The 21,704-nt window shown below is 42.4% G+C and overlaps 2 protein-coding genes across 3 annotated transcripts; one reads left to right on the top strand and one right to left on the bottom strand.

Moving 5' to 3' along the window:
* The first annotated feature begins 4,767 nt into the window (after nucleotides 1-4,767).
* LOC106761569 (U-box domain-containing protein 4) lies at nucleotides 4,768-6,414 on the top strand. 2 transcript variants are annotated; one of them, XM_022780952.1, is made up of 2 exons: nucleotides 4,768-6,034; nucleotides 6,151-6,414. In XM_022780952.1, the coding sequence occupies exons 1-2, from the start codon at nucleotides 5,081-5,083 to the stop codon at nucleotides 6,268-6,270; spliced, it is 1,074 nt and encodes a 357-aa protein (XP_022636673.1). In that variant the 5' UTR covers nucleotides 4,768-5,080; the 3' UTR covers nucleotides 6,271-6,414. The 2 variants fall into 2 exon arrangements, with proteins under 2 accessions (XP_022636673.1, XP_014500614.1); XM_014645128.2 differs by having other exon boundaries at nucleotides 4,773-6,034; nucleotides 6,208-6,414.
* A 14,590-nt stretch (nucleotides 6,415-21,004) lies between these two features.
* LOC106760455 lies at nucleotides 21,005-21,676 on the bottom strand. Its single transcript, XM_014643885.1, has one exon. The coding sequence runs from the start codon at nucleotides 21,674-21,676 to the stop codon at nucleotides 21,005-21,007; it is 672 nt and encodes a 223-aa protein (XP_014499371.1).
* Nucleotides 21,677-21,704: the final 28 nt, after the last annotated feature.

The following is a 21,704-nucleotide window of genomic DNA, read 5'->3' as shown; positions in this document are numbered from 1 at the left end:
TTTAATAAAAAGGTTACCTAATTATTTAAACTGATCATTGCATTTTAATATATAGATTCAAAAGATTCATATTAAATATTATTATTATTATCAGATATCAACATTAACATATAAATTATGAATAGTGTATTGAAAATTTCATCCTCAACTTTTGCATATAAAGGTACTTCATATACTTATTTTGTAAATGCACAGACTTTTTGTGTCAACATGTTTTCAATTATTCCAGATTTAGAGTACCTTGATGCAAGGGTGTATGCCCATTGGTATATTAATTAGTCATCAAATTAAAGACAAAAATAAGTGAAGTTTAGTTCGATGTTAAATTAATATAATTCTGAGTGAAAATAAATTAGAATTATTTTTTTATAATTTTTTACTCTCAGATTGTTAAGCTGTATTAAAACGCTTTGAAAACTATTTTAACTTTTTAATCATTATATAAATAAAAAGTTTTGAATAAGGAAACACGGTATACGTTTTTATGGTATTGTATAATTATTGTTATATTTATAATTCTTAACTTGTATTCATAAATAATTTATATAATTTGATGATTAAAAATAAATTAGACCATAAAATAATTATTAGTATTTAATTAATACTAAATATATAATTTATATATGAATATTATAATCTGTTAGTTGTTAATTTTCAATTCAGCCTCTAAATCAAGTCGTTTGATTGAAAATAGTAGATATAAAAACCTTAAAGCTGTTAATTTTGTTTTATTTTTAATAAAGAGTTGGATAAAATTTGAACAATCCTATTATTACCCAACCCTCTAAAAAAAAACATGCGATTACATTAATCTGAATTTATATAATTTTTTAGATGTTAAATCTAATGCAACTCAAACTACTTTTAACAAATAAAATTGAATTAGGTCAATTACGTAAAAAAATAATAATTTTTTTGGTCTTATATTAAAATTGTAATTTTCAATTATCAACTTAATTATAAATATAATACAATTTCTACAAAAACTAATTCAATTATTCAAATAGATAAACAATAAAGGTTATAAAAAAATTTATCCAAAATAATTCAAGATATAAAAATAGAAATAAAACATATCATTTAACACAATTTATTCATAATAACACGAATAAAAAAATTTAATATAAGTCATTTATATTAAATCCAACATTTATCTTAAATAACTAGTTTTAATTAAGTCAAATTTATAAATAAAGCTCGTCTCAATCTAATTAGATTGAATTAAGTATCGACATAGTTCAATTCAATAAACATCATATATAGATTAATATTTTATATGCGCAAAAAAAATTACTTCTTATAATTAGAAAATATTATATGTTTATTACAATAATTAGTCATTTTGACACCGAAATCAATTTAATTATGTGAAATTTTGCAATTTCTTTCTTTTACCCTTTGATAATAAATAATTTATTTATTTTCTTAGACTAGACTCTCTTGTCATGCTGAGAAGATTTCCTTGACACGTTGAGAGAACTTTCTTGTCTTTTTCAGTACTTAGAACTAAAGTAATCAATTTCAGTAATGATAAATGTTTATTCCACTTTAGAATAATCCGTGATGAAAAAAAAAAGGAAAAAAGAAAAAATATGTCTAGAGAAAAAATCTAAAATGAAAATAGAAACCAAAGAAATTAAATTATCAACATGACCCTTAACAAATAATAAAAGGTCAATACCACCTAATATTTCTACCACGAAGTGTTTAATAATTTACAGTAACAATTATTGTTATTCATATTAGGATTATTTATAATTTGTGAGAAATAACCACTAAACATTAGAAGAATTTGTCAAAGTTGTCAACTTGATCTAATTTACACGACTTGATTTTGACTCACGTGGATTTGGGTAAAAAAAATTCACACAAATTAAAAGAATTTGTCATTAAAATGTTCATGATTAAAAAATTTACAAAACGTCTTGATTAAGATGAGTATATGAGTTTTTTTTTAACGTAAAAAGTATATTATTTTTTAAATATATTATTAATTTTGTGTTTATGTCAATTTGTCTCAATTTTTAATAAAATCAGTTAAGATTGACTTTTTCTTTACAAGTTTATTTCCACTTTCAACTAGATCGGACTATCTCAAACTTTAATACAAGATCGAGTTGAGATGACTTTCGACTCATATCGGACTGATTTAGTTAAATTTGGTTGTCGGAAATTAGGTCAAAATTTCACCAAAATTTTGTGAGGATCAATTTTTTCGAAATTATTTTCGATATTTGGTTTGGATTATCTCAACCTTTGCTTGGACCTATCTCAACTTTGACACGGACCAACCTGTCTTGACCTTTAGTCCACTCTGGCTTGGACCAGGTGACTTAACCCTCAACATGTCATGATCCAACTCGACCTTTGGTTTGACTAGCCTATCTCGACATTTGGTATGAGCAAGCCAGTGTTGACCTTCGTCCTGAGCCGATCCATCTTGACTTTCAGCCTGTCTCGACCTTTAGTTCAGACCGGTCTGCCTCTACAGTCAATCTAGATCGACCCGTCTCGACAATTGGCTCATCTCGACCTTCGACTTGGATTAATCTATCTGGGTCTTTGGTCTGGATCAATCCATCTCATTCTCCAACCTAAATTGATTTGTCTCTACTTTCGATTGTGACTAACATATATGGATTTTAAGCCTAGATCAATCTATCTTGACTTTATATTTGACACAATTTAATACAACTTAATTCTTAATTGAGGTATTTTAGTGGATCAACCCACTTTATCTTTAATTCTAATTTGATTTATCCTCTCACTTCAGGAGTGGCCCATGGATCATCAAACAAATTGACTCCTCTGCAAAATACAAAATGATTACATGACTCTTTTGATCTGAAGAACTACGATAGAGATTTTGATGTGCCCAAAAAGGTTAAGAAATAAATTGATTTAAGAACAAACCGAAGTCATGCAGACCGGAAGTTTTTAGGTGTTTGAATTAGATTATTTTAACTCACTGATATATAAGTTTTATAGTAGAACATACTATAAGTAAATATTTGTAATGCCACATGCTCAACAATTTTTCTTTTTCTCATCTGACCACTCAAACAACTTTTGAAAAAATGACGGGTCAATATTGTTACGGATAAGACTAATCCTTGGTCTAGTGGGCCGTAAAATATATATAACAAAGACCAAAAAAAAAAAACAATAGAAAATCTTCTAACCTGTACCATGCTACTTTTTAATACTATCTTGCATTATTAAAATACCACTTTACTTAAAAAATGGACCGACCAGGTAGGAGGGACTATACATTCTTATTAGAAAGTCAAATTACGTTATAATTAATATTTAATGAATAATTTTGCTAAAAAATATTAATCATCATTAGAATAAATTATTTAAAAAATTAAATATACAAGTTAATGGAGGATTAGGGGGAGAGGATGAAAGAAAAAAAAAGGCAAATAATAAATATAGACGAGTACTAAAAAAGTGATGTTTTATTGCTTTTAAGGTGTGATGAGTTGTGGATGAACCCTCCGATAGTTGATAATGAACATGACCTTGTACTCAGTCTCAGACATCATAAGAGTTTTCCACCGACCATATAAACATAGGAAGCATGTTCATGTTGTTCTCGGAGTATAATGAGTTTGCGAAAGCTTGAAGGCATGAAAAGGAATGATTTATAAGAAATGCATGTGATACAACATTATAACTATTTTCCATCGCAGTCTTCAATTTTAACCTTTACATCATCGATGAACATCAAACTTTTTCTGTATGCAAATTAATTCAATTTTATTGTCAAAATATTTTTTTCAGTTAAATGTTGTATTCACATGTTGAAGTTCATCCTATCCAATTATCATCAGTTGCCATCATGGAGACATGCTTCAGAAGGCTTCAATCTAAGTGGTGAGCTCAGTTGCTTTTCGTGAAAATAAACTTTTCCATTATCAAAACTTTTTTTTCTTTATCTTCCACTCAAAAGGAAAAAGAAAAAGTGTCCAATCTCAGTCTGTTATAGTTAATTTCGATATTCTAGTTTCCAAGTATTTCGTAAAATTAATAAACACGCTAAATGAAAAATTTATTAATTTTTTAAATTTGAGATATTACTCGAATATATTAAAAAAAAAATCGTTGGAATAACTTGTAAGTGTAAACTAATAAAAAAATCATGCAAAATGCATCCGGCTGTTATTATTTAGAATAATATATGCTATAACTTATTTGATATAAAATATAAAAATATTTGGTGAATTTTAATAGTGTACTTTTTTATATCTGGGAAAATAAAAGTTTTATCCCTCCATTGAACATGTCAGTAGTCCACACGAGGGTGTTCAATAGGGCAGATGGTCCTAAAATTACGTGCGAGATCTTTCGAAGAGCGTGAAAGTAAAGCTCGATAACGTGAACACTGAGACCAATTTTAGCACTATTGTTTTAAACCTACAAAAGAGGGACGAAATAACTTAGTTGCTGACTCTCTATCAAAATAAATAAATAATAGGTAGACAAACTCAAATTCAGACATAAAATCTGATTTCTGATGGTCATAGTAATGCGATAAGCAAACATTGTAGAAGGAGTGCCACGTATGCATACATATTATAAGTAAATAGTTGAAATTGAATGATAAAAAGCGAGTGAAATTATAGTCCATGAAAAGTGAAACATGTGGAGACATGAAGGCTTAAAAATGATTATGGGAAAAGGAGAAGAAAGTGGAGTACTGAAAACAATAAATGTTGGTTAGGAAGTACATATAATAATAATAAAGGAAGTTCAAATATATTAGTATTAATTAAGAAGCATGGCGTAGTATTAATTAAAAAAAATTTGTTAAAGATGAAGGTTCTGGAAATGGCGTGGGTGAGGTGTAGTGTTGGGAATGATTGGTGTGAAAGCATGTGCAGGAGGAATTGAAACAAAATGGTAACAGTGGAAACAAAAATCAAAGAATGGAAACAAAGACAAAGTTGAATACGTGCACGTGTCCCTCAACAGCAGACCGCCTCCCATATATTTGCGACTGCTTTCCTTCTTTTTCCTTTCTTTTTTTTTTTCTCATACTCCGCTTCTTTCACATTCTCACTGTACGGGGAGGGCCATGTTAACCACCGTCAACAACGACAACTCCTTCTCCGCTTTCAGCGACTGCAACAGTGACAGATCCGCCGAATTCTCCACACCGTCTTCCGAGACCCGCCGCCTCCTCATCGCATGCGCCGCCGACAATTCCGACGAATTCATTCCCCACCTCGTTCTCAACCTCCATTCCTGTTCCATTGAGGACCAGAAACAAGCCACCATGGAAATCAGGCTACTTGCCAAGAACAAGGAAGAGAACCGCGTCAAGATCGCAAAAGCCGGCGCGATTAAACCCTTGGTTTCGCTTCTATCGTCCTCGTCAGACCTTCAGCTTCAGGAGTACGTGGTGACCGCGATTCTCAATCTCTCGCTCTGCGACGAGAACAAAGACCTGATCAATTCCTCGGGAGCGGTGGAGCCTCTTGTGGTAGCGCTGGAGACGGGGACGCCGACGGCGAAGGAGAACGCGGCGTGCGCGCTGCTCCGGCTCTCCCGGAGAGAGGAGGACAAGGTTGCGATAGGGAGGGCGGGAGCGATTCCGCCTCTGGTGAAGCTTCTAGAAGGTGGGGGTTTGCGCGGGAAGAAGGACGCGGCGACGGCGCTGTACGCGGTGTGTTCGGCTAAGGAGAACAAAGTGAGGGCGGTGAGGGCGGGGGTTATGAGGGCGCTGGTGGAGCTGATGGCGGACTTGGGGTCGAGCATGGTGGACAAGGCGGTGTATGTGGTGAGCGTGGTTGTTGGGGTGGTGGAGGGGAGGGCGGCGCTGGTGGATGAAGGGGGGATTCCGGTGCTGGTGGAGATAGTGGAGGTGGGGACGCAGAGGCAGAAGGAGATCGCCGTCGGGGTTCTGTTGCAGATTTGTGAAGAGAGTTGGGTGTACCGTACTATGGTGGCCCGCGAAGGAGCCATTCCACCCCTCGTTGCTTTCTCACAATCACAGTCACACTCACACTCCAATCGCCCAAGACACAAGGTAAACCTCTTTTATATTTTCTATTAATTAAAAAAACTACTTTTACAGTTTTCTAATTTACAACCATTTTGTTCCAAAGTGATATGATATCACGTTCTTTGTTTGTATAAAAAAAGCGTGGGAGTAAACTGAAGTTGTTGTTTATTCGTTATTGTTGGTGTACGTGGGAACAGGCTGAGAAACTCATAGAGCTTCTACGGCAACCGAGATCCGGCAATGGCGCTGGTCGTTCCTAGGAAATGTCAGCAGAAACCCTACCACACATCCTCTGTGCTGCAACCACCATCCGACAAACAAAAATATAGATTGTAAATAAATACCTCTGTAACCACCTTTCTCATTCTGTGATCTAAATCATGCCACCCTCCTACTTTTTTTCTTCTTCTTACTTTTGCTCCACTTTTCCTTTTCAAATTTTATACAACCATAATTAAAGGGGCATAATCAACCGGTTTATAACCTCTTTACATATATAAAAAGCTATTTTTTTTAATATACCATTATGTCTAGATAAATAATACTAAACAAAATAAGTACATTTGATATGAAAAAGAAAAATCATCTCAAAAATCATTTGGTATAAAAGAAGCTTTACCTTCCTAGACATTCATTATTGTTAGGACTAGTTTTAACTATAAAAATATAAATTAAAAAATTCAGGGCAAAAGACCCGTAACTCCATGTGATACGGGTCTACTACTAACTTACCATAAGTCATTGCAACTTTAAATATATGAAGATGGTCAACTTAATCCCTACATTATTGGACTAAATTATGGAAGACTCACTATAAGTCACTCTTAAAAGCATATACCAAACATTCAACATTTTTTTTAAGTTTATCCTTATTTATTTTTGCATTATGTTTAATTATTTCATAAGCTTTTTATGTGTATCTACATTTCCATCAATAGTTTGTTGTATTATTAGTTTAATAGTACATGAAAACTGATCTCATGTTAGGAAACATAATTAAGGTGGTGAAGAAATCAATAGGATTGGTAAAATTTTAGATAAATATAAAATGTAAAATGTTAGATAGCGGTATTGACGAATTGAAGTATGCTCACTATTTTTTACAATCTTTTTCATTCTGTATGTTGATAACTAGAGAACATTTTGCAGTTCAATGCAAAGGTGTTTTTATCTTAAAAAGTATGATTCCTATAAAAAAAATGTATAAATACTTTTTTTTGTTATGTTGATTGTCTCAGTAGCTAATTTTAACTTAGGTTTACAAATACGCTTATAAATTTGTAGTTAGTGTTAACTTGAAGTTAATTTATGGATTTTTTAAAATCTAACATATAATTATATTTGTATGTTGAGTTCGAAGATGATCAATATTTGTCTGAAAATGTTGAGTGATTTTGGGTTTGAAAGAAATTTAATAAGTATAACCAGAGAAGTTAAAATATCTTTTGGATACATCGGAGAAGTTAAAAAAGGGACAAGAAAGGAGAGAAAACAACACGGGTGGGCAATTTCAAGTTTGAGATGAACAAGTCAAGATTCTCGTGGAAATTTTAAAAGACGAAAATCAAAAGGCAAGTGGGCCTTGTTTTGCTAGTGGATAATTTTTCTAATAGTAAAATGAGTCAATAACAATTTGTTTTTAATTTAAGACACACTGAATTTGTTTTTTTTTTTTGGAAAACTATATGTTGTATGACTGTGAAATTAATTATATGTATACTTTTTGAGTTTTATTATTTGGATATTAAATTCTTAAATTGCATGTAACAGTGATATATAATGTATACTTATTTTTTCTTTAATTCAATTTTTTTTTCTTATACACACTTTTAAAATAATCTTTGTATGAAAATGTTATTTTTGTCTCATTTTATTTTTTAAATTAATATAGAATGAAATGGAATTGAGGATAAAATAGTAAAATTAATGTTCAGTATTTTACTCTTAAAACAAAATTATAATAACCATAAACAAACTAGAATAGAAAAAAAATAAGTATTTTTCTCTTTTTGACTTTTTCTTGAGAAGACGTTAAAAGATGAAACAAAAGACATCCATAGAACGCGTTGAAGTGTATTTGTTTAATGCATATGTTTGACATAGTTGTACTTCTGCTGCAATTTTTTAATGCTCTAAAGTTCACTCAACTTTTGCATCATTAATACTGTCTTCGTTTATAAGGATGTTTTTGTTTTTTTTTTTTTTGAGAAACCATGAGCGAGGGACCTTCGTGTTTTTGTCAAAGGATTTGTATGGATATACGAAGACAGATTTGAAAGAGATTTGTAGGGATCTTCGTCTTTTTCATCGTAAATGTGACGAGATTTGTGTGGATACAGTGTTTATTTATAAGGGAAAAGTCTTTTTAACTATTTTTTTTATAATTTTTTGACAATGTATACGTGACAGTTTATGATTAGTTTGTTTTAAATATTTTTTTAGAATAAATTCAAACAAACCAATAAAATGATGACATTTATAAAAAAATTGTTAAAATATGATTATCTTATATTTTTTGTTTTCTTTTTGTCCTTGACACATTAATTATGTTGAAATAAGTAGATGAAATTGGTTCTGCTTTGTAAGAAAAATGATTTTCTGTGTTGAAGATAAAGCTTATTGTGATGAGATGGGAACGTTTATGGGTTGGAAGGGAACGTTGAAGATGTAAAATCATATATAATCAATAATACTACTAATATATTAATTTTAATTATAAGTGTAACGTAATAATTTTATATTTTTAATCTATTATTATTATTTTTATCATATCAATTAAATAACTTGTAAATTTTCCAAAAACTTTATTTTTAAAATCACTTATTTTTCTTTTAAATCTTTAAAAAGAAACAAGTAAAATTCAATCATCCAAATTCACTCAAATTCATCGTTTTCTTCTTTCTCAAATAAATATACCATAACTGGTTGTATTTAAAATAATACAAACATTAAATGCTATTAATAAATAAGGTTTTCATTTTAAAATAATTTTATTATACTTAATTTGTAAGGTTAATGACTTATTTCACTTCCATAGTTTATTTATTTTTAATTTAGCTTCTTTAGTTCCGTTTTTTTTAAAAAGACGTCTCAATGTTTTTCTTCCATTGAATGAATAGAAACAACGTGTATAAAGCTCAAAGGTGAGAATATGTGTCAATTGAAAACTAATTTAGGAGTAAATTTTAGCATTTAAATTCTTAGGATACCAGGAAAATTTGAGTGATGAGAAGAATATCATACTTTCAAAACTAAATTGTCCTTTAGTTTTGAAAACTAAATTAGGAGTAAATACAAAGATTTGGTGTTTGATCCACATTAGATGGATTGAATTTACATTAATAATAGTAAGTAGCTTGATTTTGATAAATGTTTGACTATCTAATTTTTCCGTTCAACATCCAAAATGTTAATTTATAGGAAGATACAGATGTAAAAGTAGCTGGCCCAAAATACATCGACCAGGGAGGCCCAAATTATATTAAATGCTATTAATTATATTTTTTTAATAAATATTTCTTTTTATTCGTAATCAATGAATGTGTCTCAAAAGTTATGATACCGTTCTGACGTACAAAGTATTGTTTTTTCGTTTATCGATATAAATGATAAGTATGAAAAAGGTACTTTGACACGCGTATCTATACCCATAAAATATCGTAACTAACCGTATAAATAACCGTAGTATACTTGTAGGCGTGTGTTGTACGGTCACTGTGTACGGTACGTAATTATGCATATACTTTTCTTGATCCAAGAAAAAGAAAAGAGTAACCAGCCCTTTTATACTTTAGCTTTTTTCTAGTTCACTTTCTAATTTTTAGTCATTCTATATATAATTCTTGTGCTTTTATTTATTACAAATATTAAAAGAGTTTCGCTTTATTTCTGTAACTTATTTGCTATCTGTTCCGGTCAGGAAATGTCCCTCCTTCACGCTTTTCTCCGTCACCGTCCGTTCTCCTCCTTCTCACACCGATCGTTCCGTGTCTTGGTCGTTCCGGTCAGGAAATGTCCCTCCTTCACGCTTTTCTCCGTCACCGTCCGTTCTCCTCCTTCTCACACCGATCGTTCCGTGTCTTGGTCGGTCGGGTTCCTGTTATTATACTCCGACGCTCAAGTTAGTTTTAATTCCCAATTTAGAGATAGAAAGAGAGAATGAAATAAATGTGCATTCAATGTAACCAACTACCTCTTACCTTTGACTCTTATTTATAGTTTTTCTCATGGGCCAAAAATTAGTGTATATCTAATTAAGGCCCAATTGCGGGTCTTTGGGAGTTAATCCCCACTTACCTTAATCCGGGGTTGTTTGTGNCGTATTTACTGGGTTTGGCGACGACCGGGCGTTCTACAACCGCCCTTAGTCATACACGTTTTGCGAAGATAACGCGACGTTCTTGTNGTCCGGGGTACGTCCGGCCCTGGTTGATTTGCGCCGTGCGTCCACCCGGGNCCGCTATCTTTAGCAATCTACGTCGTGTCCCTGGATGTGCCGGCCGGCAACTAAGCCTTCGTTGCTGGGCGGTCGTTCAGGAATTCTCGTGTATTCTTCATCACTGTCCGGTCCATACCGTACATAGGCCCCCCAAGCCCGAGGCAACCGTGGTTGCCGTGGGGTTTTATGGGAGTTGCCGTCGACATGGTCGGGGAGTCGATCATGCATCCTTCTGGCGGGAAAACACACGTGTCGCGTTTCTGTGGGCCGTTACGTTTGGGAAACCGTAACGGCCTTCAATCTGGGGCGTCGATCTGAGAATTTTGGACGGCAGAGATTTGCGACCGTTTTTCAAAAATTTTTCTATAAATATGAGGGATGGCCCCAGCCATTTGGCATATTTTCCAGCTTCCTTTCCTCAAATTCGTTTTCCCCCCAGGTAATAAGATGCATTCCATTGTTAATATCGAGTCTTCTCTGGAGTCGTCGGGTCGCGGCGGCGGTGGCGGTGGAGTGGCAAGCGAGAGTGAAGACAGTCGGTCGGGAAGTTCGTCTTTTACGGGGTCTAGCTTCGACGCTCCTACCCCTGAAGAGTATCCTCCTGCCGAAGTGGTTACTGTGCCTCGCCGGGCGGTGATTCCACCAGGGACNGAGTTGCNCGCCGCTGATGCTGACCGTATCTTCTTCGGTACCCCCCTCTTTTTAACACGGGGTGGTATACAGGTGGATCCCGTCCCGTTAGTGCCTTACGGTGGCTTTCCGCCCGTTGCAGGGTATGATTGGGCTGGTTTCGATGCGAAAACACAACCGTCGAGCCTCTCGGGCGTGGGTCTCCAGGACTTCGTGGACAGGTCCTTCTTGGTTCGGGACGGAGCGGACGGTCGGTTGATTAGGATCGCCGCCAGCCACGAGAATGAACGCGTTTGTCATGGGAAAGGANCAAGCCCCGAGGACTTCTTCTTCGTTTACACTACCTTGTTTGAACACCTTCACGTCCGGGTACCGTTTACCAATTTTCAAATGGGTGTGCTTCATGCTCTGAACGTAGCCCCTACCCAGCTTCATCCCAACTCTTGGGCCAATATTCAAGCTTTTGGAGTGATGTGTATGGCGGCCGGCGTTATACCTACCGTTCCTGCCTTTTTGTATTATTTCGATGTCCGTCCTAATCCCAAAGGAGGTTGGGTTTCGCTATCGTCCGTATCTGACCGGACGCTATTTAAAACGTATGCTGACTCGTATAAGAACTTCAAAGAGCCCTTCTTCAAGGTAGTCATTCCCGAGGGTAGCCGGCGTGANTTTTTTGCCGANGATGGTACCTCTCTTTTNCCCTTGTATTGGACGGAGAATCCNACGAGGATGAGAGCTTTTCCCAAGGAAGTTTTGGACATTGCCGACTTGTGCGTGGTTGATGTGCTCGACACTCTCCCCCGCCGCCTCTCCGCCCGCGCCTTGGTCGATTGCCTTCCTTTCGAGGATTGCAGCCGGAGAGCACTCGGTATAGTATCGGTTCAATTTTCCGCATTTTCTTAAAGTGATTACTTAATTAAATTCGTTATGTTCTTTCAGATATTATGGCTGCTCCCAATCCCCGTCAATCCAACTTTCTGCTTGCTAGGAGAGGCGGTTCCAACACACCATCTGCCCCCAAAGATGGTTCCGTTCCTCCTCCTCGCCGTCCGGCCCCTGCCGGACGCGTTACTTTGGCATCCTCCCGGGTGCCTTCAACGGGGTCCATCCCCACCGGTGTTCCTATTCAGGGCAGACCCCCTCCTGTTGGGACGGCCAACCCTCTCGGGCCCGGTCCTTCTAATCCCGTGGCGACCATTCCACCCTCGGACATGGCTTTGAGGTCTCTCCCAGTAGATCCCTCGGCTCGCAAGAGGAGAAAATCAAGGAAAGATGGGGACGGGCCCGCATCAAAGAAGAGTCGCCGAGACTGTGCTCCCCTTCCTGGCGGGGTGTTCAGCGCAGAGTACAATGTGGGTAGTTGGGTTAACCTTCATTTGGGTTCCGCCCACAAGGCTCTCCTAGAATCGATGTCCGGGCCGGCCCTATTAGAATCCGTTTTTGAGATGTCCANCCGGACGACCGCGATGATAGGGTATTTGAAAGACACCGGCGGTCTCCCGGGCAACGAGGAGTCAAAGAAATTGTTGGCGGATGAGCAAGGGAAAGTGGCCGCCCTGCAGGCCAGTCTGGACATGCTGAAGGGAGAGCGAGAGAAGGAAAAGATAAGCCTGGAGGAGGCGCGACAAGAGATGGCCCGACTAGCGGCCGAGCTGAACTCGAGCACTGGCGCGCTAGTGAAGGCCCGATCGGATCACGCTCTCTTGGTTACCGAGTGCGAGGAACTGAAGGCCAAGGTTGCGGAGCAGAAGGAGGGGGAGTTGAGGCTGCAGGAAAGCACCGTCCTCTTACATAAAGACTTGCAGCTCCTTAGGGCCGACCTGAAGGACGCCCGTGCCGAGATAGCCACGCTGAAGGCGACAGTGGTCAATGAGCACGAAGAAGGTTTTTACAAGGCCCTTCGCCAGGTGGAGGTGATCCTGAAGGTGGAGAAACCCTTGACAATGGGATTTGATATCGATAAGGACGTTTACGGGGGAGAGCTAACGTACGTTGGACCTCCGGTTGCCCAGGAAGAGGAAGTATTGGTGTCGGACGAGGAGGTGGCGGTCCGGGAAGGGGAGTTAGCGGCCCCGGAGGAGGAGGTGGCTCAGGAATAGACATTGTAATTACAAACGATTTAATGTTTTGTTTGGTTGGTTTGGGCGGACGAAGCTTAAACTGCTTAGAGGTTGTTTACGCTTTCGTCCGCCTCCTTTTTGTCAGTTTAACGACCATTTTGTCAATGCTTATCCCTTTTATCATTTAACGCGTATCCTTTTATCATTTATGATGTTGCGAATTCGTTCGTCCGTGCGTGCATGAATTTCTCGAATGTATTNGCGATNNTGGGGACAGGCATTTGCCATTCATCCCCTGGCCGGTCGTTTATGCCTTTTATCATTTAACGCGTATCCTTTTATCATTTATGATGTTGCGANTTCGTTCGTCNGTGCGTGCATGAATTTCTCGAATGTATTTGCGATTATGGGGACAGGCATTTGCCATTCATCCCCTGGCCGGTCGTTTAATGTGCGAGCCTTTCGGAATTGACAGGATTTATCCATTCATCAATTGGATATTACGGGCAGTAGGCTTGGCCATTCACTGCCCAACCAATTTGACAGGAGAGTTCCGTTCATCAATCCGGGCAGTATAGGATGATGGAATCGAATGAAGAAACGTCCCTTCGCATATCATTTCATATATGAAAATAGTCTTAGCTAAAGTACAATTTCAAATGTGATGCATTCTAGGTGTTCGTTATCCGCCGCCCGTCCAGTTTTGTGAGTCGGTACGCGCCGTTGCCGAGGACTTCCATAATCTTAAANGGGCCCTCCCATCTTGCCGCCAGCTTGCCGTGAGCCATTGTACGCCGAGCCTCCCCGGTTTTTCTCCAAACCAGATCTCCTTCTTGAAAGCTTCGAGGACGCACCTTAGAGTTGTATTTCCGNTCAGTCATTCTTCTGCAGGCTTCCGCCCGTAAAACCGCCTTCTCCCGTCTCTCATNGAGGGTGTCCAGCTCGACCCTCATTTCTTGGTCATTCAAGCTTAAGTCGTTCAACTCCCTTCTCAGTGAGGGTTCCCCAAGTTCAACCGGTAGCATGGCATCGGTTCCGTATGTTAGGTTGAATGGGGTTTCTCCGGTCGTTCCGTGGGGAGTGCACCGGTAGGCCCATAATACTTCCGGTAGCTCTTCCACCCATGCACCTTTCCTATCTCCTAGTCTCTTTTTTAATTCTGCCACGATGACTTTGTTCATGGCCTCGGCTTGACCGTTCGTCTGAGGGTGTTCGACCGAGCTCGTCGAGTGTTTGATGTCTAGCTGCTGCAAGAAATGTTCAAACTTTTTATCGACGAACTGCCGTCCATTGTCTGTGATTACCGTCTTGGGGAGGCCAAATCGGCATATTATCTTCCAGAAGAACCTTTGTACTTGGGCGGCCGTGATGGTGGCCAATGGTTCGGCCTCNACCCACTTCGTGAAGTAGTCTATTGCTACCAGTAGGAATTTCTTCTGCGCCGGACCGGGGGGGAAAGGGCCGACGATGTCCATCCCCCACTGAGCGAACGGCCAAGGAGCCACTAAAGAGTGTAATTTGTGCGGAGGGGCGTGCTTGTCGTTCGCGTGCGCCTGACAGCTTAGGCATTTTTTCACGAAATTGGCAGAATCTTGTTCCATGGTCGGCCAATAGTACCCCGCCCGGACAATGCGCGACTTGAGTGTTCGTCCTCCGGTATGGAGNCCGCAGACCCCGTTGTGTAGNTCGTCCATGACGTAATCGGCCTCAGCCTTACTGAGGCATTTCAGTAGGGGAGATGAAAATCCTCTTCTGTACAAATCTTCCCCTATCATCAGGAATCGTGCGATCTTCTTTGTGTCCTTGGAAGACAGACGNACGCCATCATCTTGCTGCTTCATTAGTGCCTTTATCTCCACCCGCCAATCAGTTGCATCATCCATGGTTATGGCTTGACATTCAATGGATGGTTGCAGCAGCACTTGCCGAATGATGGTAGTGAGTTGGCCCTTTTCCTTTCCGGAGCTTAGCTTGGAGAGCATATCAGCCCGGGCATTCAGCTCGCGGGGTATGTGTTGCACGGTTATCTTCTCGAAGGTTTGGGCTATAGCTAAGGCTTTATGGTAGTACCTCATGAGGTGTTCCTCCTTGACTTGAAAGTCTCCGTTCATCTGTCCCACGACGAGCTGTGAATCAGTCCGGCAGGTGAGTCTTCTTGCTCCCATGTCGCGAGCGAGCTCCAAGCCAGCTATCAAAGCTTCGTACTCGGCTTGATTGTTGGAAATTTTGAATTTGAACACGAGGGAGTGCTCTATCAGGAACCCGTTCGGACCTTCCAATACAATCCCCGCTCCACTGACGGTTCGTCCCGACGCCCCGTCAACGAACAAAACCCATTCTGCCCCCTCAGTTGGTGACAACTCGGCTGCGAAATCTGCTAAGTGTTGACCCTTTACCGAACCTCTGGGTTCGTAGCGGATTCCGAACTCGGACAGCTCCACCGCCCAACCGACCATCCGACCGGCCAGATCAGGCTTTCGAAGTATTTTGGATATGGGGTGATCTGACTGGACGACCACTTGGTGACTCTGGAAGTATGGCCTTAATCTCCTGGCTGCAGTGAGGAGGGCCAGAGCCACCTTTTCCACGTGTTGATATCGCCGTTCGGTATCCTGCAAAGTTCGACTGACGAAATAGATCAGTTTAAAAATTGGCTTCTCTTGGAACAGAACCGCACTTACGGCCATCTCGGATACCCCCAAGTATATTTGGAGCTCCTCGCCTGCGACCGGTCNGCTCATTACCGGAGGGCTCAGCAGGATACTCTTGACGTCGGTGAAAGCGCGCTCACATTCGTCNTCCCACTTATCCGTGGTTTCCTTCTTCATTTTTCTCAAGATAGGACGAATCCTTTCGGCCAACTTGGGTATGAACCGCGACAACGCCGTAAGGCGACCGACCAACCTTTGAATATCTTTTAGAGTGCGGGGACTTTGCATTTGCATGACGGCCGCGCACTTATCAGGGTTGGCTTCAATCCCCCTGGATGTNTTCTCCGTCACCGTCCGTTCTCCTCCTTCTCACACCGATCGTTCCGTGTCTTGGTCGGTCGGGTTCCTGTTATTATACTCCGACGCTCAAGTTAGAATCCGTTTTTGAGATGTCCAGCCGGACGACCGCGATGATAGGGTATTTGAAAGACACCGGCGGTCTCCCGGGCAATGAGGAGTCAAAGAAATTGTTGGCGGATGAGCAAGGGAAAGTGGCCGCCCTGCAGGCCAGTCTGGACATGCTGAAGGGAGAGCGAGAGAAGGAAAAGATAAGCCTGGAGGAGGCGCGACAAGAGATGGCCCGACTAGCGGCCGAGCTGAACTCGAGCACNGGCGCGCTAGTGAAGGCCCGATCGGATCACGCTCTCTTGGTTACCGAGTGCGAGGAACTGAAGGCCAAGGTTGCGGAGCAGAAGGAGGTGGAGTTGAGGCTGCAGGAAAGCACCGTCCTCTTACATAAAGACTTGCAGCTCCTTAGGGCCAACCTGAAGGACGCCCGTGCCGAGATAGCCACGCTGAAGGCGACAGTGGTCAATGAGCACGAAGAAGGTTTTTACAAGGCCCTTCGCCAGGTGGAGGTGATCCTGAAGGTGGAGAAACCCTTGACAATGGGATTTGATATCGATAAGGACGTTTACGGGGGAGAGCTAACGTACGTTGGACCTCCGGTTGCCCAGGAAGAGGAAGTATTGGTGCCGGACGAGGAGGTGGCGGTCCAGGAAGGGGAGTTAGCGGCCCCGGAGGAGGAGGTGGCTCAGGAATAGACATTGTAATTACAAACGATTTAATGTTTTGTTTGGTTGGTTTGGGCGGACGAAGCTTAAACTGCTTAGAGGTTGTTTACGCTTTCGTCCGCCTCCTTTTTGTCAGTTTAACGACCATTTTGTCAATGCTTATCCCTTTTATCATTTAACGCGTATCCTTTTATCATTTATGATGTTGCGAATTCGTTCGTCCGTGCGTGCATGAATTTCTCGAATGTATTNGCGATNNTGGGGACAGGCATTTGCCATTCATCCCCTGGCCGGTCGTTTATGCCTTTTATCATTTAACGCGTATCCTTTTATCATTTATGATGTTGCGANTTCGTTCGTCNGTGCGTGCATGAATTTCTCGAATGTATTTGCGATTATGGGGACAGGCATTTGCCATTCATCCCCTGGCCGGTCGTTTAATGTGCGAGCCTTTCGGAATTGACAGGATTTATCCATTCATCAATTGGATATTACGGGCAGTAGGCTTGGCCATTCACTGCCCAACCAATTTGACAGGAGAGTTCCGTTCATCAATCCGGGCAGTATAGGATGATGGAATCGAATGAAGAAACGTCCCTTCGCATATCATTTCATATATGAAAATAGTCTTAGCTAAAGTACAATTTCAAATGTGATGCATTCNAGGTGTTCGTTATCCGCCGCCCGTCCAGTTTTGTGAGTCGGTACGCGCCGTTGCCGAGGACTTCCATAATCTTAAANGGGCCCTCCCATCTTGCCGCCAGCTTGCCGTGAGCCATTGTACGCCGAGCCTCCCCGGTTTTTCTCCAAACCAGATCTCCTTCTTGAAAGCTTCGAGGACGCACCTTAGAGTTGTATTTCCGNTCAGTCATTCTTCTGCAGGCTTCCGCCCGTAAAACCGCCTTCTCCCGTCTCTCATNGAGGGTGTCCAGCTCGACCCTCATTTCTTGGTCATTCAAGCTTAAGTCGTTCAACTCCCTTCTCAGTGAGGGTTCCCCAAGTTCAACCGGTAGCATGGCATCGGTTCCGTATGTTAGGTTGAATGGGGTTTCTCCGGTCGTTCCGTGGGGAGTGCACCGGTAGGCCCATAATACTTCCGGTAGCTCTTCCACCCATGCACCTTTCCTATCTCCTAGTCTCTTTTTTAATTCTGCCACGATGACTTTGTTCATGGCCTCGGCTTGACCGTTCGTCTGAGGGTGTTCGACCGAGCTCGTCGAGTGTTTGATGTCTAGCTGCTGCAAGAAATGTTCAAACTTTTTATCGACGAACTGCCGTCCATTGTCTGTGATTACCGTCTTGGGGAGGCCAAATCGGCATATTATCTTCCAGAAGAACCTTTGTACTTGGGCGGCCGTGATGGTGGCCAATGGTTCGGCCTCNACCCACTTCGTGAAGTAGTCTATTGCTACCAGTAGGAATTTCTTCTGCGCCGGACCGGGGGGGAAAGGGCCGACGATGTCCATCCCCCACTGAGCGAACGGCCAAGGAGCCACTAAAGAGTGTAATTTGTGCGGAGGGGCGTGCTTGTCGTTCGCGTGCGCCTGACAGCTTAGGCATTTTTTCACGAAATTGGCAGAATCTTGTTCCATGGTCGGCCAATAGTACCCCGCCCGGACAATGCGCGACTTGAGTGTTCGTCCTCCGGTATGGAGNCCGCAGACCCCGTTGTGTAGNTCGTCCATGACGTAATCGGCCTCAGCCTTACTGAGGCATTTCAGTAGGGGAGATGAAAATCCTCTTCTGTACAAATCTTCCCCTATCATCAGGAATCGTGCGATCTTCTTTGTGTCCTTGGAAGACAGACGNACGCCATCATCTTGCTGCTTCATTAGTGCCTTTATCTCCACCCGCCAATCAGTTGCATCATCCATGGTTATGGCTTGACATTCAATGGATGGTTGCAGCAGCACTTGCCGAATGATGGTAGTGAGTTGGCCCTTTTCCTTTCCGGAGCTTAGCTTGGAGAGCATATCAGCCCGGGCATTCAGCTCGCGGGGTATGTGTTGCACGGTTATCTTCTCGAAGGTTTGGGCTATAGCTNAGGCTTTATGGTAGTACCTCATGAGGTGTTCCTCCTTGACTTGAAAGTCTCCGTTCATCTGTCCCACGACGAGCTGTGAATCAGTCCGGCAGGTGAGTCTTCTTGCTCCCATGTCGCGAGCGAGCTCCAAGCCAGCTATCAAAGCTTCGTACTCGGCTTGATTGTTGGAAATTTTGAATTTGAACACGAGGGAGTGCTCTATCAGGAACCCGTTCGGACCTTCCAATACAATCCCCGCTCCACTGACGGTTCGTCCCGACGCCCCGTCAACGAACAAAACCCATTCTGCCCCCTCAGTTGGTGACAACTCGGCTGCGAAATCTGCTAAGTGTTGACCCTTTACCGAACCTCTGGGTTCGTAGCGGATTCCGAACTCGGAAAGCTCCACTGCCCAACCGACCATCCGACCGGCCAGATCAGGCTTTCGAAGTATTTTGGATATGGGGTGATCTGACCGGACGACCACTTGGTGACTCTGGAAGTATGGCCTTAATCTCCTGGCTGCAGTGAGGAGGGCCAGAGCCACCTTTTCCACGTGTTGATATCGCCGTTCGGTATCCTGCAAAGTTCGACTGACGAAATAGATCAGTTTAAAAATTGGCTTCTCTTGGAACAGAACCGCACTTACGGCCATCTCGGATACCCCCAAGTATATTTGGAGCTCCTCGCCTGCGACCGGTCGGCTCATTACCGGAGGGCTCAGCAGGATACTCTTGACGTCGGTGAAAGCGCGCTCACATTCGTCNTCCCACTTATCCGTGGTTTCCTTCTTCATTTTTCTCAAGATAGGACGAATCCTTTCGGCCAACTTGGGTATGAACCGCGACAACGCCGTAAGGCGACCGACCAACCTTTGAATATCTTTTAGAGTGCGGGGACTTTGCATTTGCATGACGGCCGCGCACTTATCAGGGTTGGCTTCAATCCCCCTGGATGTGAGCATGAAACCCAGAAATTTTCCAGCTGCTACGCCGAACGTGCACTTGGCAGGATTCAACCGCATGCCATACTTTCGGACTTGACCGAACACCTCTTCCAAATCCGNGAGATGACTTCCGCCCTCCCCTGACCGTACGACCATGTCATCTACGTATACGTCCATGCACCGGCCGATTTGGCTTGCGAAGATATGATCCATCAACCTTTGATATGTGGCTCCAGCGTTCTTTAGACCGAATGGCATGACCTCGTAANAGTAGTTGGCCCTATCTGCCATGAAAGCGGTTTTAGTGACGTCAGGAGCATGCATGGGTATTTGGTTATAGCCGGAATACGCATCCAAGAAGCTGAGCATCCGATGGCCGGACGCGCCATCCACTAGGGCGTCGATGCTGGGGAGGGGGTAGGAGTCTTTTGGACTAGCTTTGTTCAAATCGGTGTAGTCGGTACACATGCGCCACTTGCCGTTTGCCTTCTTCACCATAACCACGTTTGCTAGCCAAGTAGTGTAAGTGACTTCTNGGATGAATCCGGCCTCTTTTAACTTGTTAACCTCTGCATCNACGGCCTTACGCTTCTCTTCCCCCATCTTCCTCTTCTTTTGCGCCACNGGTCGGGCTTCCCGACACAAGCTTAACTTATGGGATGCCACGGAGGGATGAATGCCGGGCATGTCCGCCGCCGTCCACGCGAACAGGTCGCGATTGCGCCATAAAGTGGCCCTGAGCCGCCCTTCCACCTGCGGGTCCATTCCCCGGGCGATAAGTGTTGTCTGGGTAGGATCCGTACCGATAAGGACGGGGNTCGTCTCGCCAATCGGCTCCAGGCGATCCTCGGTGTTGGTCCTGGGGTCCAAATCGGTCATGGCTACCTCCGATCCGCTGGTTCTNTGTTTTACCTCTCTGGGGAACATCTTTAAACCCGCGGCGTAACATTCCCTGGCCGTCCGCTGATCTGCCCGGACCGTGCAGATCGTCCGGTTGGAGGTAGGGTATTTGAGCGTCAAGTGGGGAGTGGACACTATGGCGCCGAACGTGTTGAGACACGGCCGTCCCAACAGGGCATTGTAGGAGGTGTTCGCTTCTACCAACAGAAATCGGACTTTCCTTTCCTCGCTGAAGCGGCTAGTGCCCAGACGAATCCTTAAGTCTAGGTAGCCTCAGGTGTCAACCCTTTCTCCGGCGAATCCCACCAACTGCTCACCGAACGGGACGATGAGGTCTTCCGAGATATCCATCTGCTGGAAAGTCTTCCAGTAGAGGATGTTCACCGAGCTACCTTGGTCAACCAGTACCTTGCTTACTTCATATCGCGCTATCTCTACGGTGATGACCATGGGGTCGTCTTGTTCGGGGTCGGGGGCGTGGAAATCTTCATCGGTGAAGGTGATGGGGAGCATGGTTCTTTTAGGGACCTCTACTGCGTGGATGGACCGCAGTGTTCTGATACTTCGTTTTCGAGCGGACGAAGATTGTCCTCCGCCCGCGAATCCCCCCGAGATGGTATTTATCACTCCCCTCAACGGCCGACTGCGGTCCCTCTCCTGGCTCCTGCTGCGCGATCTTCTTCCTTCTTCCCTCCGGTTTCCGGGGTTCCGCCCATTGTAACAGCCGGAGGATCGTTGATTCCTCTCCGACCGAGGAGGACTTCTGGTGTATGCTCTCTTCTCTCCCCCGCGTGGATAACTTTGTCTCACATACCCCCTTTTTTCGCCCTCCGTCCGATCTTCCGCTGGTCGGTGGCCTTTGACATACTGCTGTAAAAGTCCAGCCCTGATCATTTCTTCGATCTTGTCCTTTAGTGTTACGCAATCCTCGGTGTTGTGCCCCATATTTTGGTGGTAAAGACAGTGTTTAGAG

The sequence above is a fragment of the Vigna radiata genome, chromosome 5, assembly GCF_000741045.1.
Source record: "Vigna radiata var. radiata cultivar VC1973A chromosome 5, Vradiata_ver6, whole genome shotgun sequence".
NCBI classification, from domain to species: Eukaryota; Viridiplantae; Streptophyta; class Magnoliopsida; order Fabales; family Fabaceae; genus Vigna; species Vigna radiata.
This window is presented reverse-complemented; position numbering and strand designations above follow the sequence as displayed.